The sequence below is a fragment of the Linepithema humile genome, chromosome 1 (assembly GCF_040581485.1).
Source record: "Linepithema humile isolate Giens D197 chromosome 1, Lhum_UNIL_v1.0, whole genome shotgun sequence".
In the NCBI taxonomy this organism is placed as follows: domain Eukaryota; kingdom Metazoa; phylum Arthropoda; class Insecta; order Hymenoptera; family Formicidae; genus Linepithema; species Linepithema humile.
In genome coordinates this window covers 22,024,201-22,048,446 of record NC_090128.1, presented here as the reverse complement: position 1 = coordinate 22,048,446, position 24,246 = coordinate 22,024,201, and the positions used below count along the sequence as shown (strand labels likewise).

Here is a 24,246-nt window from a genome sequence, read left to right as displayed (position 1 = left end):
GATTCGCATTTGAAGTAAGAATCTGCCTTTTTCTTCAAATGCGAATCTCTCGGCGAAAAATCATCGTATCGAGATGCATAACAAAGCATTTTAAAGAGGAGACTCTGTACTTTCGTACGCTTTTGATCCCAATAAGCTACAATTTTTTGTTTATACCGTGCACCGTCGCAAACTCGAACCATTATTTTTCAATTTTGCATGCTCGCGCTTTGTCATCCGCCATTTTCAATAAATTTATTTTGCAACATTGAAATAAATTGATTCTTAAAGTAGAGATTTTTAGCTTCATTTCCATATTTTATAGAACTTTCTATCTTTATTATTTACGAAGTTATCGTCAGTTGAAATTTGATGAATTTTTCCCACATTTTCAGTGTACCGCTTTTTTTTCGGGTGAGTGTATAAACCTTTCAAAAAAAAGCTGTCGTATATTAGGTCCTTGAATAAGTTCTCGCTGTTTCTTAAAAGATGGCGTAGCGGCACTCTGTGCATGGAATTTCGTACGGAAACGCATCAGCTAAGTAGTACTATATGTAACCTCAAATTCTAGTAGATACAGTTTACCACAGTGTCAACCACGTGTTTAATTACCTATTGCGAAAATGTCTACTTTTGTGCCAAATAAAGTGTTTTTGCGGGGAATTTTATTGCACTGCTTTATTCAAAAGAAATCTGCAGCTGAAGCACACAGAATTCTTGTTGAAACATATGGTGACAATGCTCTGTCGAATACGACATGCAGAGACTGGTTTAGGCGCTTTAAAAATAATGACTTTGACCTTGAAGATAAAGAACGTTCTGGAGCACCGACAAAGTTTGAAGACGAAGAAACCTAATGAAACTATCACGGGAGCTCGCTATCGACTTCAGATGATGCGTTTGAGTCGAGCTCTAAAAGAAAAGCGGCCACTATACGGGCAGAGACACGACAAAGTCATTTTGTTACATGACAATGCTCGGCCACATGTGGCAAAACCAGTCAAAACTTACCTGGAAACGCTTCAATGGGAAGTTCTACCTCACCCGCCGTATTCACCGGACATAGCCCCCTCGGATTACCACTTGTTTCGGTCGATGGCGCATGGTTTGAGCGAGCAGCGCTTCCATTCTTTCGAAGAAACCGAAAAATGGGTCGATTCATGGATTGCGTCAAAAGATGAATCGTTTTTTCGACGGGGGATTCAATTACTGCCAGAAAGATGGGAGAAAGTGGTCTCTAATGATGGACAATACTTTGAGTAAAGTTATTGTAAGCCTTATATTTTAAATTAATGTTTTTTTTTAACAAAAAAAACAGCGAGAACTTATTCAAGGTCCTAATATATTAATCCCAAAAAAAGTTGTTGTATATATAAATGTATTTTACCTAACAAAAAAGTTGTTGTATATTTGAAAATCAACAAATTACCTTTTTAAAAAAAGGTAAAGAAAAGGCGCCAAGTGCACGCAAATCTTCCAAAAAAAAGTTGTTGTATACACGCAAACCTTCCAAAAAAAGTTATTGTATACCAAAAAAAAGTTGTTGTATACACGTAAACCTTCCAAAAAAAGTTGTTGTATATATAAACCTTTCAAAAAAAAGCTGTCGTATATAATAACCTTCCAAAAAAATTAATCTTCCAAAAATAAATGTCGTATATATATTAACAAACCTTCCAAAAAAAAGTTGTTTATATAAACACGCAAATCTTCCAAAAAAAGTTGTTGTATATATAAACCTTTCAAAAAAAGCTGTCGTATATATTATTTCAAAAAAAGTTGTTGTATATATAAACCTTTCAAAAAAAAAGCTGTCGTATATATTAACCTTCCAAAAAATTAATCTTCCAAAAATAAATGTATATATATTAACAAATAACAAACCTTTCAAAAAAAGTTGTTGTATATATAACCAAATGAAAATTTGCTATATATTCTGCTTATAAAAGAGGTGATATCTGAAAATGACGCCAAGTTTAAATAAAAAACCTTTCAAAAAAAGTTGTATGTATATATTTAAAAAAAAGTTGTATATACCAAATAAAAATTCGCTATATATTCTGCCTATAAAAAAGGTGATATCAGATCAGAAAATGACGCCAAGTTTAAATAAAAAACCTTTCAAAAAAACTTGTATGTATATATTTTAAAAAAAGTTGTATATACCAAATAAAAATTCGCTATATATTCTGCCTATAAAAGAGGTGATATCAGGAAATGACGCCAAGTTTAAATAAAAAACCTTTAAAAAAACTTGTATGTATATATATTACGAAAAAGGATTATATTTATTGCGCTTATTGCGCTTACAGCTTTTTAACCAATAAGCATCGATAAGATTGTATTTAGTTATTTTTGCATCTTTATATATATATATCTAGTTATTTATTTAAAAATTATATTCATATCTACAATTAGTTAATTTTTTTTCAAATATACATTTTAAAATAATTGCATCTGTATCTAGTTACTTTTGCTTCTATATCTAGTTATTTAAATTTAAAAATGATATTTGTGTTTATATCTATCTAGTTAATTTTTCTTAAGTATACTTTTTAAAATAATTGCATCTGTATCTAGTTATTTTTTTTATATCTGTATCTAGTTAAATAAAATAATTTTTTAAATAAAAGTATTTAATTCAAAAATAAAAAAATTTTTCAAATTTAATCAAAATAAAAAAATATTACAAAATTTCGCAAAAAACTTGGCGCTGCTGTACTGAACTACATGTTAAATACATCTTAAAATATTATAAAGAATAAAAATGAGCAATAATTTTACAATTTACATGATTAAGTGTTATAATGACTCAAACTGACCAGAGCGGCAAACGGCGACGCGATAGCCAATTAAACTCTTGTTCTTACGGTAAAATTGTAAGTTGATTGGCTATAACATCGCCATTTGCCGCTTCGTCGCTCTAGTCTGTGGGCTTGTTCGTTTTAGCTACACTGGGGCTGCTCTGGGTCTGCTCTACACAGGACAATACAGGACAGATAAATAGTTTGTTTTGTATTATCTTGTTTAGAGCAGACCCAGAGCTGCCCCAGTGCAGCTAAAACAAACAAGCCCTGTTTGAGCCGAAATTTGTTTGCATCGCTTGCTCTAACATGCTCCTACTCGCTCTAATACTCCAAACTAAACTATAGTATTACGTCACATATACTATAGATTAAAGTATGTTGGAATGATTAGGAGCATGTTAAAGTATTACGATGCGAATCTTATGTAAGTTAATAGTTTAGTACAGCAGCGCCAAGTTTTTTGCGAAATTTTGTAATATTTTTTTATTTTGATTAAATTTGAAAAATTTTTTTATTTTTGAATTAAATACTTTTATTTAAAAAATTATTTTATTTAACTAGATACAGATATAAAAAAAATAACTAGATACAGATGCAATTATTTTAAAAAGTATACTTAAGAAAAATTAACTAGATAGATATAAACACAAATATCATTTTTAAATTTAAATAACTAGATATAGAAGCAAAAGTAACTAGATACAGATGCAATTATTTTAAAATGTATATTTGAAAAAAAATTAACTAATTGTAGATATGAATATAATTTTTAAATAAATAACTAGATATATATATATATAAAGATGCAAATATAACTAAATACAATCTTATCGATGCTTATTGGTTAAAAAGCTGTAAGCGCAATAAGCGCAATAAATATAATCCTTTTTCGTAATATATATACATACAAGTTTTTTTAAAGGTTTTTTATTTAAACTTGGCGTCATTTCCTGATATCACCTCTTTTATAGGCAGAATATATAGCGAATTTTTATTTGGTATATACAACTTTTTTTTAAATATATACATACAAGTTTTTTTGAAAGATTTTTTATTTAAACTTGGCGTCATTTTCTGATATCACCTCTTTTATAGGCAGAATATATAGCGAATTTTTATTTGGTATATACAACTTTTTTTAAAATATATACATACAAGTTTTTTTGAAAGGTTTTTTATTTAAACTTGGCGTCATTTTCTGATCTGATATCACCTTTTTTATAGGCAGAATATATAGCGAATTTTTATTTGGTATATACAACTTTTTTTTAAATATATACATACAACTTTTTTTGAAAGGTTTTTTATTTAAACTTGGCGTCATTTTCAGATATCACCTCTTTTATAAGCAGAATATATAGCAAATTTTCATTTGGTTATATATACAACAACTTTTTTTGAAAGGTTTGTTATTTGTTAATATATATACATTTATTTTTGGAAGATTAATTTTTTTGGAAGGTTAATATATACGACAGCTTTTTTTTTGAAAGGTTTATATATACAACAACTTTTTTTGAAATAATATATACGACAGCTTTTTTTGAAAGGTTTATATATACAACAACTTTTTTTGGAAGATTTGCGTGTTTATATAAACAACTTTTTTTTGGAAGGTTTGTTAATATATATACGACATTTATTTTTGGAAGATTAATTTTTTTGGAAGGTTATTATATACGACAGCTTTTTTTTGAAAGGTTTATATATACAACAACTTTTTTTGGAAGGTTTACGTGTATACAACAACTTTTTTTTGGTATACAATAACTTTTTTTGGAAGGTTTGCGTGTATACAACAACTTTTTTTTGGAAGATTTGCGTGCACTTGGCGCCTTTTCTTTACCTTTTTTTAAAAGGGTAATTTGTTAATTTTCAAATATACAACAACTTTTTTGTTAGGTATGTTACGTCCTGATCAGACTACACGATTCTTTTCTTTTCATTAAATACCAGACCTAGTAAACGCGGAACCAACAAAACTCTTAAGAAATATTATAACGCCAGAGCTGTTTTTCTCATGAGACACCAGGAGCTCGAATCTTCTCACGGAGAAAAATAGCATGGATATTTCAAAATACCTTGGCCGCTCAGCGTGCCTATCGTCGCCAGAAAAACCGTAAAAGTCAAAACTTCGCGGTAGCTGGAGTCCTTAACCGACTCCAGACGGTTAGAGTAAGAGATAAAAAGAAAAAACTGGCACCAACTAGTCATACTCTTGGATTCCACCTACGGGAACTCTAGCTAGTAGATAGGGTTTTACCGAGTAACGATCGGGGAATGACCGCAGTCGCATGCCGAGAAGGCGCGACACCTGATACGGCGCACGTGTTTAGTAGGTCTGGGAAACCGAGATGCATTAGTCGCACTCTCCACGCGACACCAAGGGCACGCGACAGTCGTAAACTGTCAAATTTATTAGATCAGTGACCCAAGGCTTTGCGAACTTATATACCGATTCTTAACCACCCAATCCGAAAGCCGAGAATCGGGGCAAGCACTTCTATAGACCACCCATCATTCCATCGTATGGTCTAAAGACTACGCCCACCCAGATCTTAAGACACTGAGATGCACCCCACCTATACTAATTAACACCAACCGGGTTACGCCACCTCAAAAACCTACCCCCATCATATATGGACCCGAAACGACGCTATTCCTTATTCGTTAGGGCCTCTTTCTTCCTATCTCATTTCAAGTAACCTAGTCATCTAAACCCAATCCTATTAGCTAAAAATGACGCCATCCTCCCCCACATTAAAAATTTTCTCGCAAGACTAATTCCTATTCGATCCCCGCTCCAAAAACCTAAGATTTTCCAAAGGTATCTACCCCAAAGAAAAAGTATAAAAACCCGTGTTCTGGTGGCTCCGGACACAATCACACACAGTTTTTCAAGCAGTTTGCGCAGTTATTCCGTTTAGCTCAGTTTCTCGAAACAGTTTTTCGAGTAGTTCGGGGGCGCGAATCAAAGAGTAAAATCAGTTGATACTTTGTCGCGACCATCTCGTGGTGCATCTCAAGTAGAGGGTCCATTACCTTGACAACACCATCCCGCAGTAGGGTGCCCACTCGTTTACAAAAGGGTCCGACGCCTATACAACACCTTCCCTCAACGGGGCGCCTGCTCAGAACCACCGAACATATTCAACGCGATCCGAAACTACTCTGCAACGAGTAAGTCAGTTCATTTCTCTTTATTTTATTATTTCTTCTGTCCTCCCTCCGGAAAAATAAAACACTCACACACACACACACACACACACACACACACACACACACACACACACACACACACACACACTTGTAAAGAATACATAAATAAAATTATTAACATATGCGATTAAGAATTAAGTTTTTGTATCCTAATTATAAATTCAATCAAATTAAAATGTTGTCTTTAGTAAATTAAACTTTTGTTCTTTTTCATTTAACCACACCCTCCTCGTTCGTCACCCCCTCACACCTTCCCTCTCAAATTGCGCACAAAGGTTCCGCCCCGGGTAATAGGGATTCAATTCCTTGACCCAAAAAGGGAACCACGAGCGGTTGACTTGTTGACGGAGTAAAAACGACTCTTCCAGTCGCTGACCCGTCGCAAGTCCTAAACGTGCCGCTCGGCTCGTGCGGTCAGGTCCGTTTACGTCGATCGCCGAGCCCAACGAAAAAATTCTACATCTATCAGGACGTAACAGGTAAAATACACAACTTTTTTGTAAGGTTTGCGTGTTTATATATACAACAACTTTTTTTGGGAGGTTTGCGTGTATACAACTTTTTTTTGGAAGATTTGCGTGTACTTGGCGCCTTTTCTTTACCTTTTTTTAAAAAGGTAATTCGTTAATATAAAATATACAACTTTTTTGTAAGGTTTGCGTGTTTATATATACAACAACTTTTTTTGGAAGGTTTGCGTGTATACAACAACTTTTTTTTGGAAGGTTTGCGTGTACTTGGCGCCTTTTTTTTACCTTTTTTTAAAAAGGTAATTTGTTGATTGATGGATATCATTTCTTTTTTTCAGTAAAAATATTACTAAATATATTAACTTTATATTGATATTTCAGAGTGAAATAACAATTGTGAAATAATTAATTAGATTTTGCTAAAGAGTCCCACCACCACCCCCGTCATATAAAACGGTCCTCTTTGATTAATGTTGTAATAATATAAAGTTATATATAATTATGTAAATATCAAACAAATCGTTTCTAGGCCATTATATTTGTCTAATTTAAGCGTCATTGGCTTAACTTTCTTTATTTTCTTTTTTTTTACATATATTTGATTATCCATAAAGATTTTCGTCATCAGTGAACATATTTTAATAAAATATTTGATTATATATGACAATTCTTTTTACCATTTATTATCAAAAGATATGATCAAATAATACCACCAATTACTTATCAATTTTCTGTAAGAAAATGATACAGATATCTTTAGCGCCTCTAGGCCATTGTTTTTTTCTAATTTGCGCATCGTCAGCTTCAATCCAAGTATTAGACATTTCTTCTCTACATATACTTGTGTAATGACCATTTTCGATACATTATCCATGATGGAATATAGCACTCATAACTTTGTAGAATTGTCCAGCAATATTTATATTAGTTGTTGGGACAGCACGTAAAGTAAACTTATCTGTTTTTGTTGATATACCGTCTTGAATTGCTATTAAATGCATGACAATTATATCTCCGGTTAATATTAATTCACTTTTACATAATATGTCATTTCCTGTACAATTTTCACATGATTCGTTGTGTAATTGACACCAATGAGAAAATGTTACATTTAATAATTCATTAAGATCAAAACTTTTTTTCTTCCGTTTATTAACAGGAATTGAAAGAAGGATATTTTTATTAACAATAGTCGTCGTATTATGACAATTTTTACATCGTTTAATGAAAGTGACTTGATGCTCAACTAAATTTTTTATATAATCGTATTTCGTGCAAAGAGCTATAAAAAATTCACATGCATCTCGTTTAACATTTTTGGAGAAAAATTCTCCTAAACTTTGTCGTATTACATATGTATTCAAGTTAGGCAGTTTGTTTTCATATTGATTTATTAAAATACCTAAAATACTTAATTTATCATACTCAAATATTAGTTTTCTAATAACATTTAAATGTAAAAAGCATTGCAATACTGCATTTGCATAACACGAACCCTTATCTATATTTTGAAAACCATGTGTGACCCAAGTAATATTTTTTCGAACTTTTTTATGTGATTCTTGAACAGAACTAATTATTTTGGGTTGTACCCATAAAATATCTTTTATTTTACGATACTTTTCTTTTGAAACAGAAATTATATCTGTTTTGGATTTGTGTATTCGTTTTAATCGATTATATTCAACAATAGCTTCTTCACTAGCTTCTATAGATGAAGGGTCAAAATTGATCAAATGCAATCCATCTGAAGATGTTACTCGTGACAATGCAACATAAACTTGGCCGTGACTAAATACAGAATTACCTATGTCCATAAAAGCATTCTGCAAACTCAGGCAAACTTTGGCTTTTATGAACAGTAATTCCGTAACTTAGACACAATGGAAATTGTTTTCGATACTCCAATTACTCCAATAAGTGTCAAATCTGACGTAACAAATATATATTGTCAGGGAGCAGAATAAATAATGTCCGCGAAAACAATTTTGTTTATTATCGATTTGTTGTCATAGTAAATGTTGTCATAGTAAAATAACAAACATTGTTAATCAACATGGAAAGCGCACAAGCCACCAGCTCGAAAATTAATAAGGGAGGAATAAGAAAAAAGTAAGTAAAATAATAATATTATTTTACAATACAACTTTTATAATACAACATTTTATAATACAACATTATGTACATCTTTATTTTTCAGAATGTCAAAACTGGAAATAAATCCGGATAAAGAGTTATTGGAAGACGACCTATTGAAAGACGTAGACATGGTGAAACAAGACATTCAGCTGCAAGATGCAGCTGAAAAAATCAAAAAACTTGAAGAAGAGTTAGAATCTTTAAAAAAAATAGGTAAATACATTACACATATTAATACAAATGTTTGAACGCATTTTATTTAACTACAGATTTTTTACTTTTTGCTGTTGAGTTAAATAACGAAAAATATCAGGATTAATACACAATGATCTAGTCTTGCGCAACACGCAATTATTCGACAATCATTAATTAATATCTCAATTATTATTTTTAAAATTACAGAATAGCAAATGATTATTTATTATTATATTTTTACATTTGCTATTCTGTAATTTTCAAAATAATAATTGAGATATTAATTAAGAAGGATTGTCGAATAATTGCGCGTTGCGCAAGACTATATATATATATGTATATATAACTAATTAAATAATTTTTTCAAAATTTACAGTAGCAAAGAAAAAGGAAAATGAAGAAAAAGGAAAGAAGGAAAACGAAGAAAAAGGAAAGAAGGAAAACGAAGATGAAAAAAAAAAGGAAGAAGAAAAGAGTAAAATGGAAAATAGATTCACAAGTGAGTAACACATAAATATAATATTAAATAAATAACAAATAATAAAATAAATAAAATATTAATAACAAACTTTTTATAGGACCAAGATGGAACAGAGGTGGTAGGGGTCAACGCAGTAATAAAAATTCTTACAAAAAGCGCGGTGGACGCACATTTATTTTTAATATGTAATATTTAACATAACATTGAAAAGTAAAACAATACCATACATGTTCCAACGTATTGTTATCAACTAGTTTATATTGTGTATGTTGTGTATTATTAGCAATTTGTTCATATTGCGTATTGTTAGCAATCCGTTGATATTCTGTATTGTTAGCAATCCGTTCATCTTTTGTATTGTTAGCAACTTGGTCATACTCTGTATTATTAGGAATTATTTTATGTTCTGTATTTTGAGAAATTCGTAGCAATATTTTTTTTGGTTCTGTATTGTTTCTATTCGGTATTGTAGCAATCCATACATGTTCCAACGTATTGTTATCAACTAGTTTATATTGTGTATGTTGTGTATTATTAGCAATTTGTCCATATTCTGTATTGTTAGCATTTGAAAGAGTAATAATTCTCATAACGATTAACACTAATTCACCATTTAATAAAAGTTTTCGGAGTACCATATTAATGTAATTTTGAATTCTGATCTGTAAGAAAAACATTGTAGTTTGTAGAAAAGAAAGACATATGTAACATTTAGTCCTTAATTTTTATAAAACAAGAAAAGATAAATATTGAAAAAAATTGCACTTATTCATGCCGTAAAAAATTTTATCAAAAAATTATGTAAGGAACATAATACACACTGAAAACTTTTTTTTAAACATAGAAATAGAGAACGTGGAATATATAAAATATACATAATTTTCGAATATAAATATAATAAATGTAATTTTAATTTTTTTTTTAATAAAATATGTTTTACAGACAACAAGGCTTCACACGCATATATTTTCTTACAAGGAAAGGGACCCAAGTGTCCCCCTCCGATTTTAACGAGCTTTAAATATGTTGTAAAGTAGCTCAAAGTAAGAGACACGTATTTTTTTTATGTGCTTTCTCGCACGTTTAGGGTTGAAACAACCCCTACAAGCTAAAACGGTTTTTTTGGTTTTGACTGAATATTGTCAAAACTGTAAGAGATATCAAAAAATGTTTCGAATAAAAGTTGCATGGTCTTTTATGAGCTTTATAACCGCGTAGCTCGATTTTTAAAAAATTTTATATTTTTTAATTTACCCTCACCCCTTCTTATTATTTTTACGAATTTCAAAATTTTTGTTATGACAAAAGTTGTAGCATTTTTTACGCTGAATACAACCATATATGATTTTATTATGTTTCAAAATCGCATTTTTCAGAAATGAGTTGTCAATGTCGCACTATATGCGTCGCGCTGCGATATATGCATATATATGCATAACGCATCGTTTGTGCCGCTTGTGTAATCGATGTTTGTCGCGCATGTGTAATTGATAAGATGAATAAAATTAGAAATAAAGATTAGCATGTTATGAAGTATTCGGAAAAATGTTCTGATCAAAGAACAAAGTTCACTAAAGTTGTTGCCAAGGCATCTCCTCTATATTACACTTTTATAGTTATACTAGAACAATACAAGCGCGCGCTGCGCCCGTGCACTTATTATAATAATTTAATAATTATGAAATCTAAATATTTTAATAAAATTTTTAAAATTTTAAATAACCGTTAAAATAATCTTTGCTCTTAAACTATCAAACTGTCAGAATAATCGAGATAACCAATCAGCGTCACGGATAAGCGTCAACAATACTTTCGATACATTCGAGTATCGATCTTTCATGCCTTTTTTAAGAGTGGATTATATCGAAAGAGAAATAAATAAATAAAAATCTTCCAATTAAAATGCAATTTATTGTTTTTCAATGGTAATGCAAAAAATTCCAATTAATTTCAGGTTTTTCTATTAATCAATACTAGAAACATTTGTTTGTTTATTATTTTATTTCTTTTATAATAATATATGTCGAAACAATTACAACTTTACCTTCAACAATAACATACTACATATATTGAATATAATACATATATTAACATACATATATTAAAAACAGATGAATTTATGGAACAAACGTATCACAAAGGTGATGTTCGTGAAAAAAGTGATTTATATAAAGTGACTTTTTGCACCATGCGCAAGTAATTATTGCAGGTGCGCCACAAATATCGCATGTTGATTTTGACTGTTTATGGAAACAAAATTCCACTGGTGTTTCGAATTCTTCGGGCTTATTTATTACGTACCCGCTTTTATACCATGCGTATTTCAATAAATTTCTGAATCTTGGCGATGAAAATTGATTATGAGTCAATGACTGTAATTTTAAAATGGTGTTTCTTGCATGCAGATTGACTTCCAGACCTAAAAGCATTACAGTATCAGAAAAGTGTCTAATAAAATTCTTCCACAAACGAAAACTATATACATCCAATGGTTGTATTTTTCCTGTTGTTCCAGCTGGTATAGTCAACAAAATATCTTCTGTAGATTCTGGTTTAGATTCTTGAATAATATTTGGACAATGACCAAAGTTTAGTCCATGAATCTAGTAGTAAAACAGATTTTGGACCTACATTTGGAAAAAGTACGTCTTGCAACCAAATTTTAAAATGATGCGCTGTTAATTTTCCGGATTTCGAAGCCGTAACTAAAATATTAGGTGCCTTAAACATTGTTTCTTGCACTCTGGGACCAAATGTTCCACTAACTTCTTTCAGTACAATAAAAAGAGGCAATAGAAATCTACCATCGGCTGAAACAGTAGGTTATATAGTATAGCTATGCGTAGTTGCCGATACGGATTGTACTGCAGATTCAATCTTTTTTGAGCTGGTTGAAGTTTGGAACGTTCCTGGAACGATTTTTTAAAAATGATTTGTCGCTCTTGTCCTTTTGCAGGGAGAAAGTTTTGAGACCCACAAACAAAGAACAAAAGAGACCGATCCGATACATGCGTCGGAAGACACCCTTATACCCGAAAAACAACCCCCAAAATCACTTAAACAATTCTAGCCAAGCTAAAAATGACTTGTCGCTCTTTTCCTTCTGCACAGAGAAAGTTCCGAGGCCCTCACACGACATGCAAAAAAGACCGATTTGATACATGCGTCGGAAGACACCCTTATACCCAAAAAACCACCCCCAAAATCACTTAAACCATTCTAGCCAAGCTAAAAATGACTTGTCGCTCTTTTCCTTCTGCATGGAGAAAGTTCCGAAGCCCTCACACGACATGCAAAAGAGACCGATTCGATACATGCGTCGGAAGACACCCTTATACCCAAAAAACCTCCCCCAAAATCACTTAAACAATTCTAGCCAAGCTAAAAATGACTTGTCGCTCTTTTCCTTCTGCATGGAGAAAGTTCCGAAGCCCTCACACAACATGCAAAAGAGACCGATTCGATACATGCGTCGGAAGACACCCTTATACCCGAAAAACCACCCCCAAAATCACTTAAACCATTCTAGCCAAGCTAAAAATGACTTGTCGCTCTTTTCCTTCTGCATGGAGAAAGTTCCGAAGCCCTCACACGACATGCAAAAAAAACCGATTCGATACATGCATCGGAAGACACCCTTATACCCAAAAAATCACCCCCAAAATCACTTAAACCATTCTAGCCAAGCTAAAAATGACTTGTCGCTCTTTTCCTTTTGCACGGAAAAAGTTCCGAGGCCCTCACACGACATGCAAAAAAGACCGATTCGATACATGCGTCGGAAGACACCCTTATACCCGAAAAACCACCCCCAAAATCACGCCAAGTTAATTGGAATCCGCTTTGATCACTGTTGTAAATATTTTCAACTCCATATTCTATTATTTGATATTTAACGTTTTCAATAAATGTGTTACATTTTTCTTCAAAATCGACGTTAGACATTATAGATGTTTTTCTTATAAATTTTGTTATTTTACGAGATACAATATTATGTATTATTTTAAATTTTCCTATCTATCGCGATGAAGCTGTAAATTCTGGTACATTTAAATTTTCCTGTGCCCGAATAGCCCATCGAGCTAAATCAGCGTCGTGAACAATAATTCTATTTTCAAGAGCTGTATGAAAATTATTTAATGTATATTCCGAAATTTGTTTTAATTTTTTGAATCTACTGCCACCTTGATTCACTTGAATTTCCCATCGTCGTAATTGACGTAATGAATATACTTTCCGAAATCTTTGTTTTACTCCTTCTAATGTTCTTGGCCTTGTTGTACTGCTTTTTCAAAATTCGACTGCATTTTTTTTATATTCATACGGAATACGTCCATCTGTAGTACATATAACTTTAGGATTTGCGTCCATAGCTCACCTTCTTCCTCTTTATCTCCTAGTTCGAATTGCTCTGCTGTTGGAATATTGTTATCGTTTTCATAATCTAAAAATTCTTCTACTTCCATTTTGTATCTCTCATCGCGCATTTCTTTCAGCATAGATTCTATTTTATGTGCCATTTCTCGTTCTTCAGATGTTATCGGACTTGTTGATAGATTAAGGGCCGAAAAAGTTACGTATACTAACATTATTACGTTAAATGGATTTAATTAAATCATTCTAAAAAATATAACAATTAAATATTTCTCCTTATTTGTGTACAAAAAAATAATACTTACTTTATAGTGAATTTGCTGTTCTTTTTTTGATGCTGTTTTATATATTGTTTTTTCGTAATCACTAACAAGCGCACAACTTTAAAGCGTAATATGCACTGACGGAATATGACAACGCGTTGCGCTATAAATGCACTCGAAATGCGACTATAAAAGTGTAAAATAGAGGGGATGTTTTGGCAACAACTTTAGTGAACTTTGTTCTTTGATCAGAACATTTTTCCGAATGTTTCATAACATGCTAATCTTTATTTCTAATTTTATTTGTCTTATCAATTACACATGCACGACAAACATCGATTACACAAGCGGCACAAACGATGCGTTATGCATATACATATATGCATATATCGCAGCGTGACGCATGTAGTGCGACATTGACAGCTCATTTCTGAAAAATGCGATTTCGAAATATAATAAAATTATATATGGTTGTATTCAGCGTAAAAAATGCTACAACTTTTGTCATAATAAAAATTTTGAAATTTGTAAAAATAATAAGAAAGGGTGAGGGTAAATTAAAAAATATAAAATTTTTTAAAAATCGAGCTACGCGGTTATAAAGCTCATAAAAGACCATGCAACTTTTATTCGAAACATTTTTTGATATCTCTTACAGTTTTGACGATATTCAGTCAAAACCAAAAAAAACCGTTTTAGCTTGTAGGGGTTGTTTCAACCCTAAACGTGCGAGAAAGCACATAAAAAAAATACGTGTCTCTTATTTTGAGCTACTTTACAACATATTTAAAGCTCGTCAAAATCGGAGGGGGACACTTGGGTCCCTTTCCTTGTTAGACGAATGAGATAGACTCAATTTTTTTTAAATTGTTTCTTTAAGCTGGACGTAATTATCATATATGTGGCACGTACCTATATATTTGATTAACATGAGAAATTCATAGCTTTTAAATTTCTTGTAGTTTGTTTGTTTTTCTCAGGAATATACTTAAAGTATGCAAAATATTAACCAAATTTTTTGAAATTGAAAAATATAACTGTTGATTTTAGAAATATCGAACTAATGCATTCCTAATAAATTTATGATAAATGTTAAAATAATTTCTTCGACGAATACAATTAATCGTTGTGTATCTTGTCATGCAATGTAAGGATAAGAGGACAAATGTTAAGAGAAATATCAATGTCGGTAAATTTGAAATATGTGCTTTCGAGAAACTAAAACTATACGCGTAATTTATATGTATTCTTCTATATTTTAAAAGTGAAATATAGAAGAAATATAGAACAAAAAATTATTTGTTGTTGGTTACTCACCTATATATATTAATTAAAATAGAAGTGTTTGTTGCAATGCGCAAATTTGTAAGAATAATACGCCTAATACCGCTTCCAATTGGGAACGTCAAGAGACATATAAACCTATTCGCGATATTTCCATATCAAACAATTATCGAACACTGAGGAAGATATCGGTGACATACACACTTTATGCCATGTAAACAGCGTTAAGAAGCTCACACTGAGCATGACGCTACTTATCGATGGATGAGAATAAAAATTAAAAAATATAATGAACATATATACGTAAAGTACAAAAATTAAATTGCCACGCAATTGTGATATTGAATATATAATATTTTCAAATAAAATTAACGTTTTGTGTATATAATAAAATTAATCATTCATGACAAAAAAATTTAATTTATTCAATTTCTTTATTGACTGAGAGCGTAGATAGTCTTAGTTTTTACAATATAATACAAATACATTATGTATTATAAAATTAAATTCTAATGAAAATGGGCTATTTTATCATTGTCAGATGTCCGTCCATGTCCTTTGTATACGTATTTTAAATGATAATTGTTTTTGTCACTAACGTAATCCTTTTTCATTACTCATCAAAGAATGCAAATATCTGCGTTATTCAAAATTTATAGCATTAGAAATAGCAATAATATAAGGGTATTAAAAATAATTAAAAACAAAAATTAAATAATTATAAATACTTAGATATTATTTAATAAAATCGAAGAAAGAGAATTACAACAATTACCGATACATGATTATGGCTAAGAAACAGTGAAGTAAGTCTTCCACTGACTTAAATGTTTCGCTATTTATTATATTTACTGATACTTAAGTAATACCCGTAGTTGTTGACAAGTCTTACGTATTCCAATTTTCGTTTCTTTATTTTTTTTTCAACATCTCTTGCTATTTGATATCGCTTTTTCGATGAATATTTGGTTATCTAAAACAAATTTTTTAAATAATATCAATACATACAGATCTCTACATTGCAATTTGATAGAGTACAGTGCATAGTATTGTATATATAATTCACATCAAATATGTCATATATGTAATAAATATATGTAGACATAAAGCTTTATATTTAGATACCAGGAAATGGGTATGTTAGTGTAAAGTGCAGAAAGTATACCTCGCTCATGTGCTTTTGCTCGTGCACATGTGTAATAATTACAATGAATGTTGCAATTAAGTCATTTCTTCTACAAAAACAGAGAAAAACTAAAAAACTGATAAATTTAATAGTTGTGACAAATATTAATAAATAATTATTATAATATATTTAAATGATTAAGAAATATATACAGAGACGTATATTTAAAGAAAAATGTTATTACCTATTTGAATCGAAAGTAACTTTTTCAACAATACTAAAAACAAAATTATACAGTTCAACTTGTTTTGCATGTTTTGCAACACTAAAAAAAAATGCATTAACATATTCGGGCTGAGCTCTGCGCTGTATTAATTCCGTTAAATAATGGCGAATGATAGCAAGATCTTCAGAGCAAGATAGGTATTCTAAAAATCTTTCATCAAACGTTGCATTCCATTTCTTCCATATCTCGTTCCAAATAGCGTGGTTCATTGGTATTAAATTATGACAGTATGTTCGTTTCATCTCCATCGAATTTCTGCATTACAAAAAAATATCTTATTGCTACAAATTTGCTTACATTTTGAAATTTTAATTATAAAATAATTTATTCAGCATGATACAAAAATGCAACAACATTCTGATGAAATAAATATTATACTTATAAAGTAGCTTACGAGTTGTCTTCAGAATATTTAAACTCTTCTAATAATTTCGAAGCAGCATTTCTTCGGCACTCAGAAATACCAAGAATACATGCCCATTTTACAGCTTCTTGTCTTAAATATATAGTGAGAGTATGGTCTGTCCATTCGTCAAAGTATCCTATTTTTGTAAGAAGTCCATCTATTCTGTTTTTCATTGTTTCCTAAAAATCGTTAAACTTCAATTTAACACTGTTTATTTTCGTTTATTTAATATATTTTATTTTATTTAGTATGTAAAATGTAACTTTTTTTTATGGAAATCTGTCATTACCTACCATCAAATCACCATTATCAAATTACCATATTCAAGTGGAAACATACAAGTAAAAGATTCGAAAACTTTAATCATAGGATACCATGTAACAAAATTAGTATCTCGTATTACGAAGTTCGTAATATATGTATATATATACACTTATACACTTATTTCACTTAATACGAATTTCTAACAAATTTAGTCACTCGCACTACACTGCTCTGGATAAGTACTCTTAAGTATGCATAGTGCAAATGGCCAAATTTGTTAGACCGAATTCACTATAATTACTTTTTTTTTATTTTAACACTTTCTGCACTGATCAGCGCACCTAACGTCAGAAACTTGCAGATTCCACCATCTGCACAAAGTACACTTTCTGTCCACTAATTAACTAACTACAGAATACTGAGAGTGTACACTTCTGCACTTTAAGATAAAAAAAAATTTTTTTTATGAAGAATACTATTATTTTTGATATACACTATCTTTATTCGTCTCCACAACACGTTATATATACATTTTACGACCGATGCTAATATATAAATGTAATTAATATATACATCAAAACTGCGAGCTGACAGGTCTGAGCGCCGCCATGTTAGAAAATGTTGATGACGCTGACCAATAAGACACGAGCGACATACATCTCAACGCGACATACATCCTAGCGAGATGATTTTCTAGATTTCTCGACTTTGAATGCGTATATTTATTTTTATAAAGCACACAGAGCAAAAACAAGCAGACTTTTCTTATGTAATTTGGGTATGCGCTATCGATTGAGCCTATTGCCAACTCAATCGGCCCAGCCGTTATCGAGATCCGATAATCTCGGCTCGTCTCAACTTTCGGGCTCGCGTAAAGATACACGGTCGGTCTTGCGCTACGCGTGAACTTGGCGCGAGACACTACCGTGTCTCTTGATATCAAACGCAATACTTATGTTATTAGTTATTTTTTAATATTATCAATGAAACATCTGTTTCACATGACTTAAATGCTATATAAAACACAAGACGTGTTATAATGTAAAATAGTTTAGTTAATATGTAATTAAGTTAATATAAAAATGTACAGAAATGTACAAAATTAATTATGTGACAAAATTTAAATTATTTTTCTACATTTTGAATGTAACATTTATATTAACTTAATAACATATTAATTAAATTATTTAAATTATAAGTTTTGCGACTGGATCGATGTCAACGTCGATGAGATGTTCTTCGTTCATTAATACTAATAAAATTCTATTATATGGCAGTTTATTTGTTAATAAAATATTAACAAGATTAAAGGATATAATTTTTTTTTTCATACTTTTTAGAAGTTTTTTTTAATACTTTTCGAGTTATTTTATATCTTAATCTGACATATTTCGATATAAAATTTAAATTTAAATATTTCTAAAAATATTAAGTTCTGGATAATCTTACCGTAATACTTTTATGATTAGAATAATGAGAATCAAGTGGTATAAAGAAAACGCATAATTGTTAAAAAAGTACATTGTAAATTGCATACTTTTTCTTCAAATAATGGGTTTTTTACACGTATTGATTTGTTTTATTATTCTGTGCATAAAAATATTACGGTAAGATTATCGATAACTAAATATTTTAAAAGATTTTAGATTTTATATCAAAATATGTCATATTTCTCTCTCTCTCTCTCCCTCTTTCGTGTTTGCGAAATTTTCGTAGTGCAACTTGGGGAAGTCGAATTTGTCGAACCTTGACACCTGGTGCGAGGAATTTTTGTAGCGCAACTCGGGGAAATTGAATTCGACGACCTTTGGCATCAGGTGCAAAAAATTCCTGTAGCGCAACTCGCGAAAGTCGAATTCGTCGACCCTTGACACCTGGTGCGAGGAATTTTCGTAGCGCAACTCGGGGAAATTGAATTCGACGACCCTTGGCACCAGGTGCGAAAAATTCTCGTAGCGCAACTCGCAAAAGTCAAATTCGTCGAACCTTGACACCTGGTGCAAGGAATTCCCGTAGCGCAACTCGGGGAAGTCGAATTCGTCGACCCTTTGCACCTAGTGCGAAAAATTCCTGTAGCGCAACTCGCGAAAGTCAAATTCGTCGAACCTTGACACCTGGTGCAAGGAATTCCCGTAGCGCAACTCGGGGAAATCGAATTCGTCGACCCTTTGCACCTAGTGCGAAAAATTCCTGTAGCGCAACTCGCGAAAGTCGAATTCGTCGACCCTTGACACCTGGTGCGAGGAATTTCCGTAGCGCAACTCGGGGAAGTCGAAATCGTCGACTCTTGGCACCTGGTGCGAGAAATTCCCGTAAATTTTAATGATAATGATAATACTCTGGGCCCCGTAAATTCTTCATCCGTCCCTGCGGACAGAGGAGAAGAATAAGGAGACGACGTTTCTTAATTTTTTGCATTACCAACATCACTTTTTGACCGCTTGTATCTCTGAAACGGCTGGACCAATTTAAATTTTTTTGGCTTAAATTAGTCGTGGCGATGCCGCCTTTAAGGATATACTATGTGTTTTTATAAAATTTTTTATATTTTAGTTGCTACAAACCCCCGAAAAGTCGACTTTGTGCGCGCAGGATAAGAGGCTTAGTAGTGTCATTTTCTGAACTTTGCCAGAGATTCTTTTCCTGACTTAGTAGTGTCGTTTTTTGAACTTGGCCGGAGACACTACCGCGTCTCCTGATATATTTTCCACATTATAAGATATTCTTTGGCGTTCAGAGTTTTAATTTTGATAAATAATTTACTATTTTATTTTTTGCCTTCTATCGTATTTTTAAAATTTTTATCTGTAGATTTGTCAACGTAATCCAATATAAAAATTAATTTTACTTGATTAAAATTCCACGTTTTAAAGCTCTTTGAGCGTTTTTCTATTTCGTATTGTAACACAAATGAATAAATATACGAATAAAAATTAAATTAATAAATGCCGACGCAATAGAAATGTCACGAAACACGTCGCTTTGCGTGAAAACGGCTGCCGACACAATGAATTTCGATTAAATAAATCTTTCGAAATACGCAATTTAATCGAGTACAATGCGAAATTTGTTACACAATTCTTATTTATTGAGATATAATTTGTATTTTCCATTTTCTATTACCTATTTTTAAGTAAATCAAATGCGCAAAATTCCTTCTTTTATGATAGATAGATACTCGATGCTTGAATGTTAATTTATTTGTGAATGTTGATTTATATTTAATTAAAATTGAATTGAGGTAATAAAGGATAAAAATTACATAAAATTAATTTTTATAGTTATAAATTTGTAGATAAATGATCCATTATTATTCATTCCATTAATTATTATTTCGTTATTCATTATTATTTATTCTATTAATTATTATAATAACAGTTTTTTGAAGACAAGTTTAATAATATATCTTATATTATACCAACGTGTCATAATTAAAAAAAAAAGATTATAAAACGTTATGCCTTATTTAGATTAAAAATTAAATTAAATTTTGTTAATAAAAAATAAAAGTGAAGTGTTTCAGTTTAGTAAAAAGATATGCCATATGATACCCGTTCATTTTAAAAAATTATTATTTTCTGAAAAATTAGTAAAAAAATAAAGTTCCGACGCTTGCGTTTTAAATCTGGTGGTGTGCACGATAGGCAGAACGTTGTTCGTTTTAGTTGCATTTCTAGCTTATTTATTTTTCTTAAATATAACAAATGTAAATAATAATAATATTAATAATGTTATTATTACTCTTTTATTTTTTAAATGTTTCTTTATTTTTTTCTAATGTATATATCACCAGAGAGAAACCTGAGAGGGGCCACGCTGCCGTTTTTCGTAAGACGCTTTTTCTAGGCCGTATACTAGCGGCGCGTACATTCATTTTACAGCCTGCCTGGAACTACATGGCCACATTTATTTTCCGGGATGGTAAAAGAGCCCTGGTTGGTTTATGTCCGTGTTACATCACAATTTATTGAACAGAAATACGTCTCGCATATAGATATAATTTATATAGATACAATTTATAACATATAGATATATAATTTATATCTATATGCGAGACATATTTCTGTTCAATAAATTGTGGATGTAACACGGACATGAACCAACCATGACTCTTTTACCATCCCGGAAAATGGATGTGGCCATGTAGTTTCAGGCAGGCTGTAAAATAGATATACGCGCCGCTAGTGTACGGTCTAGAAAAAGCGTCTTATGCCCTATCTACACCATTGAGTAAAAAGAAACAGGAGGGAGCATATACTAGCCAGGACTAGGTAAATCCACGGACGGATGTACGTCATGGCAGCCATCTTGAGCGACCACTTTTTGAAAGTGAGAGGGAATGCTTGAGCATAGCGGCAAGCGGCATACCGTACGCCGTACGCGTTAATATGCAGTGTATAGTCTTTTATGCAATAGTGTATGGAAATAAACGATCAAAATGGTATACTGTAGAGCTTGTGGCATAACAGCAGCAGCTCGAAATCATGAAATAACGTTTCATCGGTTAGTATTATCAACAATAATGAGATTTTTATTTTGGAGATTATAATCATATGTATAGTATTGTGAAATTGTAGATTCACAATAATTACTAAATAATTTTCACTTACAAACAGGTTTCCGAAAAATCCGGATCAAAGAAATGCATGGATAAATTTTTGTAAGGACGAAGGATTTAATATAAATTTAGATTTTAGATTTTAACATTGCTCTTATGGAAATACTGCACGAGTGCAATCCCAATGAAAAACGCCATTAAAATTTGGTATTATTGTTGCATATTATAGTTATTTTCTTTTAATTGTACATTATTTCCTAATTAAACATAACAAGTCATTCAATATTGGCGCCCTTGAGCGGCCATCTTGAGCGACCACTTTATATAGTCACTTCCGTCCGCACTTTTAAGACCAAACGCTCCCTCCTGTTTCTTTTTACTCAATGATCTACACCGAAGGATAATCCTGCTTGTGACTCATCCGAGCGAGTAATGTAGACCACGGACTAATAGCGTTTTCGATTATACAGGATTTGAACGACCCAGGGTTGGTTAATGACGTCATTGCAACCTCTCCACCAATGAAAGACTTGCATTTATAGTAAAATAGTGGGCTTGTTCGTTTTAGCTGCACTGGGGCAGCTCTGGGTCTGCTCTAAACAAGATAATACAGGACAAACTATTTATCTGTCCTGTATTATCCTGTGTAGAGCAGACCCAGAGCAGCCCCAGTGTAGCTAAAACGAACAAGCCCAGTGATTGATCAACCCTGGGTCGTTCAAATCCTGTATAATCGAAAACGCTATAAGGGTGGAGTCCCATGGAGCGTATTAGGCGTATCGCGGATTGCGCGTATCAAAAATCTGACCAATCACGGACGTTCCGCTGTTCTTGATACGCCACCATTCCGGCAAAGTCATTATTGTAGCGTATTATAGGTTGAATGTCAGTTGATATAAAATAAATTTCAAATAGTTTTTTGTAATTGTCATCAATTATGAACAAAGAAAATATAAGTCCTGTGAGTAGTATATATGTAGCATTTTGAAATATTATTTTTGTAATATTTATTAATAATAATATTTTAAGGTTACTTAGAATTTAATGAAGCATATTTTTGTTTAGTCTACACTGATTATTTCAGTTTAATATAAATATCGATATACATATTTATTATGAATTACAAATTAGAAATTGTTATAGATAGCAAAAGTCTTTTTTAACATCAAAATAACTACTTTTGTTATTTGGAATGTTTATTATTTTTTTTCTTGCAGCCCATAAAGTGTGGATATTGTAGTTGGTTAATTAATAGCTTATTACATGTTAGCTTGTTAGAACATTCATGTTTTCAACATTATAATGAGGAAAAACATTTGCTACATGTTGACGATAATAATATGTTGCATCCATTAGTAAGTATTTTAAGAACAATAGTTATTTGTAATAATCAATTCTGTAATAAATACATATAATTCACACTGGTTTAAAGTTTAACTGTTTATTTTATTACAACTTGATGCAACAAGCACTGCTATAAGTCAGTTATATGTATACTATAATATGTGTGTATATATATATATACAGGGTGTCTGGCAATAATCGCCCCACCGGTCATATACAGGTAGAGGAGGTCAAATCGAGTAGAAAAGTCCTTTACCATTTTTTAATTTTCATAATAAGTACTGAGTAATTAACGAAAAAAGATCGGCGAATCCGCGCGAGTAAAGCGCGCGCGGTGAGAAGGACATCCCACTGCTACGCGATCACTAGGACACAAGGATCTAGCGTTACGCGCCGCTTGTATGTTGCCATTGTCATTTGTAGAGCGCTCCTCCCAACGCTTCATCGCGCGCCTAGTGATCGCATAGCAGTGGGATGTCCTTCTCGCTGCGCGCGCTTTACTTGCACGGATTCACCAATCTTTTTTCGTTAATTACTTAGTACATATTACAAAAATCAAAAAATGGTAAAGGACTTTTCTACTCGATTTGACCTCCTCTACCTGTATATGACCGGTGGGGCGATTATTGCCAGACACCCTGTATATATATATATATATACACACATATTATAGTATACATATAACTGACTTATAGCAGTGCTTGTTGCATCAAGTTGTAATAAAATAAACAGTTAAACTTTAAACCAGTGTGAATTATATGTATTTATTACAGAATTGATTATTACAAATAACTATTGTTCTTAAAATACTTACTAATGGATGCAACATTATTATCGTCAACATGTAGCAAATGTTTTTCCACAACAAGCTAAAGAAAATTTTCTTTCTTTAATCATTTATTTTGATAATTTTTTCAGATCGGTCCTTATTTCTTACCGCCTCGTCTAAATGGAGAAACATATAATAATTTTCTCCAAAATCAATTGCCTGCTCTTCTTGAAGATGTTCCTGTTCAAGTAAGAGCAGACATGATTTTCCAACACGACGGAG

The 24,246-nt window shown here is 31.6% G+C and overlaps 1 protein-coding gene and 1 long non-coding RNA gene across 3 annotated transcripts; one reads left to right on the top strand and one right to left on the bottom strand.

The window, feature by feature from the left end:
• Positions 1-4,456: 4,456 nt before the first annotated feature.
• LOC136998728 (uncharacterized) lies at positions 4,457-10,517 on the top strand. Its single transcript, XM_067351831.1, has 4 exons — positions 4,457-8,587; positions 8,676-8,827; positions 9,186-9,308; positions 9,388-10,517. Exons 1-4 carry the CDS (start codon positions 8,532-8,534, stop codon positions 9,477-9,479), a joined length of 423 nt encoding a protein of 140 aa, XP_067207932.1. The 5' UTR covers positions 4,457-8,531; the 3' UTR covers positions 9,480-10,517.
• A 5,069-nt stretch (positions 10,518-15,586) lies between these two features.
• Positions 15,587-17,785, bottom strand: LOC136998731 (uncharacterized). 2 transcript variants are annotated; one of them, XR_010889276.1, is made up of 3 exons: positions 17,334-17,785; positions 16,377-17,208; positions 15,587-16,184 (listed from the first exon to the last, which is right to left on the bottom strand). It is a non-coding gene; the product is annotated as an uncharacterized lncRNA (long non-coding RNA). The 2 variants fall into 2 exon arrangements; XR_010889275.1 differs by having other exon boundaries at positions 15,587-16,878; positions 17,018-17,208; positions 17,334-17,770.
• Between the last annotated feature and the right edge of the window lie 6,461 nt (positions 17,786-24,246).